Source organism: Ixodes scapularis, unplaced genomic scaffold, assembly GCF_016920785.2.
Source record: "Ixodes scapularis isolate PalLabHiFi unplaced genomic scaffold, ASM1692078v2 PGA_scaffold6__148_contigs__length_123643588, whole genome shotgun sequence".
NCBI lineage: Eukaryota > Metazoa > Arthropoda > Arachnida > Ixodida > Ixodidae > Ixodes > Ixodes scapularis.
The window spans coordinates 48,158,091-48,164,800 of record NW_024609881.1 but is presented as its reverse complement, the minus strand read 5'-3'; the positions used below and the strand labels follow the sequence as shown (position 1 = coordinate 48,164,800).

The 6,710-nt window shown below is 50.5% G+C and overlaps 1 protein-coding gene across 1 annotated transcript; it reads right to left on the bottom strand.

Moving 5' to 3' along the window:
* Nucleotides 1-397: 397 nt before the first annotated feature.
* LOC121838292 lies at nt 398-1,392 on the bottom strand. Its single transcript, XM_042294445.1, has one exon. It carries the CDS (start codon nt 1,253-1,255, stop codon nt 398-400), a length of 858 nt encoding a protein of 285 aa, XP_042150379.1. The 5' UTR covers nt 1,256-1,392.
* Between the last annotated feature and the right edge of the window lie 5,318 nt (nt 1,393-6,710).

The following is a 6,710-nucleotide window of genomic DNA, read 5'->3' as shown; positions in this document are numbered from 1 at the left end:
TATGCGGCGGCCTGTAACAGACACCCAACAGCACTGTTTCAGGAGCGGCATGACAGATGAGCCAGAGTATTTCCAGATCGGATGAAGTGTTAATAGTAGTGCATGGTATTTGATGGTTTACGGCAATGAGAACACCTCCCCCGCGAGTACCTTTGCGATCATTACGAAAGAGACGGAAATTTGGCAGGTACGCTAAAACTTCGGAGTCAGTAACATCACTGGTTAGCCAAGTTTCAGTGAGCACAAGTACATTGCATTCAGAAGATAATACAACGCCAGATACGAGTTCGCGCTTCGGAAGAAAGCTGCGTATGTTAGTAAAGATCACCGAAAAAGAAAGATTAGTTCGAGGGGCACGTTGGGGGCGTGTTGTAATTTTCTGTTGACGGTGCGATTGCTATGAGGTTTCTTTGACTGATTGGCATGATTCATCGAAAACGTAACGTTTTGCGCCGATGAGCAGTGTTTTGTAGCGCAAAGAAAAGGGAGCAGATTTGCTTCTAGCAAAGGCAAGGAGGTGCTTCCGTGCGTTGCGAACTGAGCGGGAAAAATCTTCGCCCATGCTGAAGTTAGTACCTTTTAGTTTACGGCCATTCGAAAGGATGGCTTCTTTAGTTTTGAAAAAGGAGAAGTTCACTATTATTGGTCGTGGACGCTCGACCGAATGACGCCCGAGGCGGTGGGCACGTTCTATTTCTTTCGAGTCTAATGTTACATCAAAAAGTTCAGAGCAAAGGCGAATGATTCTTTGTTCGGACTGGGCAAACGTCTCTGTAGGTGAGGGATCGGGCACACCATAAAATATTAGATTCTTTCGTCGGGATCGATTTTCAGTGTCGTCCACACGGGCCTCAAGGTCAGAGACCTGACGAGCCGCGTGGGCGGCCCTGGTCACCGTGGCCTCCACCTCAGCACGTAGCGTGGAAAGGCCTTGGTAATGACCCTCCAGGTCAGTCATCCGCCTGCCTAGGTCCGATATGGTCCTATCGGTTATCTGCAGCTGACTTTTTAGGCCCTTTACCTCCTCGATGAGTTTAGTTTGACCTGCAAACAGCTTCTGCAATTCGCTTAGGATTTCACTTGAGGTAACAGGACCCGGATTAGTCTCTACATCTCCAGACAACATCAGTAAGCGGCGGATGACTTGAGCACATTCTCTAGCAACGGCAATGCAACACTGCAGGCTCGGCAGCTGTACTAAAAGATAGTTGCTCGATTTCTTAGATGAGCTAACGTATGACAGACCAACCTGCATGGTGTAGGACAGCGGGTTAATGGACCGTGTTGTGGCACAGCCACCGAGCCCACAGAGTGCAGTCGCCGGATGTTGTTCTTTTATGACTGGCGCATCTGTTGACGTCGATGACGATGGTGCTTCCCACGATGAACTGGGGATCCACGGATCAGAAGACAGCGCCACAAGGTTTAGCGGCGCGTTTGCTGTTGATGACTGCCAATCTCTCGAGCCGTGCGCGTGGCGAAGGGGCGTACTTTCCGTGGCGATAATCCAGGTATCATTCAGGAAGGCTGGAACCATGACGAGGGTGATGAACGAGGTAAGGACCTGCATGGTGTAGGACAGCGGGTTAATGGACCGTGTTGTGGCACAGCCACCGAGCCCACAGAGTGCAGTCGCCGGATGTTGTTCTTTTATGACTGGCGCATCTGTTGACGTCGATGACGATGGTGCTTCCCACGATGAACTGGGGATCCACGGATCAGAAGACAGCGCCACAAGGTTTAGCGGCGCGTTTGCTGTTGATGACTGCCAATCTCTCGAGCCGTGCGCGTGGCGAAGGGGCGTACTTTCCGTGGCGATAATCCAGGTATCATTCAGGAAGGCTGGAACCATGACGAGGGTGATGAACGAGGTAAGGACCTGCATGGTGTAGGACAGCGGGTTAATGGACCGTGTTGTGGCACAGCCACCGAGCCCATATTATGCGCGCTGCGCCCGCCAGCACGTGGTCACGCGGTCGCGAGCGGATGAGTTCTCGCTGCTCACTGATGGCTCTAAAGAGAGAACTTTACCAGAACCCCGCGCCTACCCCATCGACGTCACTGCGCACGTGACCCGGAAGACGATGTACGAGTTGAGAGGTGGCAAAAACCTGGATGTTTTTCATTTTTTAAAATAAAAACTAGGGTATCCAGGCGAAATCTGTTTTCTGTATTTCACTTCAGAAGTGTCAGGCATCAACTTCCAGAATGATTAATGCAAAGCCCTGAAATTGTTGCATGGCTCCTTTAACGACGGGGGGCGTCAAGCCTGAACCGGAAAAGGATGCGTCAAGATGCTCCCGTGCGGCCGCGTGGGCCCTGTCGTTCCCCGGATTACATCTATGTGCCTGGATCCATCTTATGCTTACGTTCCTATCTTCACTGCGGTAGATTCCGACAATTTCCTTAATGGTACGAACCGTTTTATTTTTGTTGGATTACGTCTTACGCTCGCATATGGCTTCTTGTTAATCCGTGTAACAGTGTCGTTGAAATAGTTCGGGATCGGATGGCTTCATGTGCGCTTTTTGATTTTGTTCTGGAGCGCGTGAAAGAGTCTCCCTGCACGAGCTCTTGGGGTTCGCTGTGCTCCGGAAATTTTATAATACTGTTAAAAAAAAAAAAAAAAATACAGCGTAAGTTATACCCGTGCCACACGGGCAACACGAACGCCATTTGCAACGAATGACATTCGTGTGATCGACGAATCGGCTCGCGATCTGTCGCGCGTGGAATGCGCCACGCCCGGAGCGTCGCGTGCTGATTGGCCGATCGTTCAAATGTCATTTGTTGTAAATGGCATTCGAGTTGCCCGTGTGGCACAGGTATTGCCTGGCTCTGGACATGCGGAAGCACTCAAAAAAGTCTCGGCCATCGGAGTCTTGATACATCTGTCGCACGATGGTGACGTACTTGTCGAGCGTTTTTCGAGACTTCAGCAGCGTGCGGATGGTTCTTCGCTTCTTTTTCTTCACGCTCCCCAGGTACTGCTCACAGGCGACCACGAAAGCAGTCAGCCGATTCCAGTTTTTAGTTCTGACGTTGCTGACCTCACCATACAGAGATTCATGAGGTGAGCAATGCGAGACGAAAGTCGGCCGAAATTCGCATAGGAACAAAGGAAGGCACGAGACAACACGTCGGCGCCGATGGGCCGATGCCGAGCGATGTGTTCTCGCGTGGACGAGCGGCCGTCTGGTCTCGCTCATTCGCTCGCGAGCCCATCGCTTTACGAGTGGCTGACAAGCACCGTCCGTCGTTCAACAATAGAGTGCCTTCATACACACGCGCGCTTTTGCTTGAGTGGTGACATCTCAGCCATTTTTCCGCCCAATCGTTTTTTTATGCATTTTAAAGTGCGCGCAATCCGGTCTCACGAAGCTCGAGCGCGTAGCTTTGACTAATGCATAGACGCCATTTTACCGCCCGAGTCACGCACCGAGTGCGCACGGGCGTCACGCGCTGGCACATTCAGGACAACAATGGATGTCTTCACCCTGAGACAGACAGACATGTAGGCACCCTATTCAACAAGGTTTGGTCACGCCATCTGTAGTTCTCCTTCAGTGGTAAGTGTAGGGAACTTTGATCCCTTTTCAATATGCAAATCTGCCGCACGCGAATGTCATTTCGTTTCTTTTTAGGGTGCTTAGAGCTCGTAGGTTAAGCTATGACCACAAAATGAGGATTTCAAGCACTTTCGTGCCCCATTAAACGATATATGCAAGACAAAAGAAAAATATCCTGCGATCATATCCTGCGAGTTAGGCAGACAATAATTTGTGGGAGCTGTACGAAAACAGAATTCTGCTAAGATTCCCGGACCAGGTACACATTTTTTTCTTTTTTTTATCATCGTTCCCCATTTCAGGCAGTTTGAGCGTGATAGCCTGGGTTTCTTTAGGATGCTGAACGTCTTGTGAACATGTAAATTATGTTCATTTACGGAAACCACCAAATCTCGCGAATGCGTTCTGCACTCCTTCTTTGAGAAACAAAGAATACGTACGAAAAGTATCTTCAATGGGTGTGGAAATGTATCGCAGCTCTCCAGTAAGCGTTTACTTTGCCGCAGGCTACAACCAAAAAGCTTAGAGAGCTCATATACACCAACTCATCTCTGTGACGTCACGGCGCGGTGGTGGCGCGTCGGTCGCACTTCCGGTCTGGGGCTGTGGGCAGAAGTCCCCATGCCAGACGTGTATTCCTGCGTTGTTTTGAAAGAAACCAGACAAAAACCTGCCTTCTCGTCAAAACGCCGGGACTGTGGCCGTACCAGAAGAGTCAAGAACGGTTTGAAGGTCAGTTTTCACGTGCTCGGTTCGTCCGAGAATCTGGACATGTGCTGTGAAAAGGGAAAAGCAGACGCCGTCGGACAACGATTGCGTGGGCGGGAAGCACTTTGGGTTGAATTCACGGATACTTGTGGTCATCAGATTTATTTGTTTTGTTCCAACGTGAACGACAGAAAACCATCAAGTTGTGCGGACCACCTGCGGAATACGTTCAGTGCGTCTTCAAGTTCAAACGGCCGCTTGATTGTTCGAATTGTCGTCTGCTCTTTCAAACGTTTCTGCTTGTCGTCTGCTCTCTTAGACGACGCCGGTCCGTAGACCAAATGTTGGCCCGGTAGTTGCGATAAGAAATGAGTGCAGGCCTCAAAAGACATAAATTTGAAGGTTGGTAAGCAGGCTGGATGTAAACAGTAAATGCAAAGAGATGTTGGGTCATTGTTACCAGTGACCAACACCGACTTGTTGTTATGCCTAATTCAGTTGGTCCGATTCTGCTTGCGATTTTCAGTATCGTCGTCGACCAACTCAGCTACGGTTCACGCTTTTGCAGCACGAGCGGCGTCGCGACTGAGAATCCTGAGCGAAATCTCATCATGCGAATCAGGCTTTAGCGTACGTTCTGCGGCGTCCACGCGGAATGAATCGCCGCATGTCAGATTATTCACGCGAAGTTTTTGCGGTGTAACGAGCCTCGCTAATTTCGCTGACGCTGCTCAAGTAGTCAGACATCGTTAGGAGGAAGTAGAATTACCAGTTCCAACGCGAAAAAGAGCGCGGGGACTCGCACCGGCGCCGACAACATCGCATTTCAATGGTTTGTTTATGGGCGACGGCGAGCTTTTTGCCCACACCCCCATGGCGCATGCGCGGCGCCGGTGGCGTCCGCTAGGGGCACTCCGGGCGCTCCGGTTTGTTTGTAAACATGAGTTGGTGCGGCGCAGCCTTCCAGCTTTGTATTACATCCCCCCGCGAGGGGCCAAAACGCCTGCTGCTGATTATGGGCTTTTCTAGGCTTACCCTGTCAGAAGAAGCCGATACGAAAGGAGACTCCCTCCCCCCCCCCCCCCCCCCCCCCCCTTCCCCTTGCCGTGGAGCTAGACAAGAGGCAAAAGGTATAAAAGAGGGCGAGGTTGTTTTTCCGCCAGGCGGAAGGAAATTTCTGCAGGTCCCCCTTTACAGAGCCTGTATGAAAAGAAGAGGTTATAAAACAAAACTACAACAAAACTACAACATTCCATATAGCGCCCAGAGAGCGCTAAATGGAATGGTCTATGAGACCATTCCATTTAGCGCTCTCTGGGCGGCACCATTTCGTTCGACAGCAGCGCCCTCTCCATACATCCGGGAAATTCAGCGGGTTCGGCGGGGTAAAACGAGAGAGAGGGCACGCGCCCGACTCCGCTAGCAGACGACAAAACGGGAGGCTGCCATTCTCCCTCTTTGGGCTGTATCGGCGGGCTGTACGGAACATCGAACTCTCGCTCGTGGCTGCCGTTGTGACGTGGTTCGCGTTCTTAGGATAGTTATGGCTACTCCAAAATCAGCCTAGAGCTCTCTGTTGTTCTACTTCGGTAAATGATCAACTGACATATCTTTTTTCCGTTACTTAAATAGCAGTTGAGTCATTTGGCAGTACTACCCTCAACTACTGCGTGTATTGCGGTAGGAAAGCTCGTTTTTATTTCTTATTTCAGACATGCACTCATGGTCGCTAAAGGCCTACACCAGTACGAACTTTGTGTAGTAAAAAAGGTACAGCCACCGGATCCACTTTTCGCCGGAGAGTCCGGCCAGTCTGACACAGTTTTCCCTGTTTTTTTTTTTTTTTTTTTTTTATTTGCACGCAGGTAACAGCGCAATTGGACTCTGTTAGTCTTTTTTATCCAGCATAGTAATACACGATAACTGGCATACCAATATCTGCGCATCTGCGCTTGAAATTGCCAAAATGACGCGATTTTAAACAGAGTTTGTACGCCAGCCGGAGGTACTGCCCACTAGGCGGAGCAGACGAGATAGGGGCAAGAGGGGGAGGGCAATTTTTTTCTCTTTTTACCCTCTCTGCTATGACCCTAATGGAACGGTCTTCACTGCTCGAAACGAATTTGTAGCTAGCGCCGGCGGTCGCCTGGCCGCTATCGTCACGTGACTGTCCTCTGTCACGTGATGCTTGAGCTCTGTCGGGAGCTTCCTATGGGCTCTAAATCGTACTTATTAATCTTCGTTTGAAGGGAAAAAACTAAGATTAAGAAGTAACTTGTAGAGCCCAAAGGAAGCTTCCGAAAGAGCGCAAGCACCACCTGATAGACCTGTACGCCGGTCAGAAATTGACCGCGGCGGCGCGCCGGAATTCGTTCCCTTCCGGCGGCGGCGTGGAGAAACGCGTTCAGCCGGCGTGGGGGTTCTGGGCATAGA

Bases quoted from the DNA above. Each gene is read 5' to 3' on its own strand.
- LOC121838292 (XM_042294445.1), bottom strand. From the start codon at position 1,255: ATGCAGGTTGGTCTGTCATACGTTAGCTCATCTAAGAAATCGAGCAAC.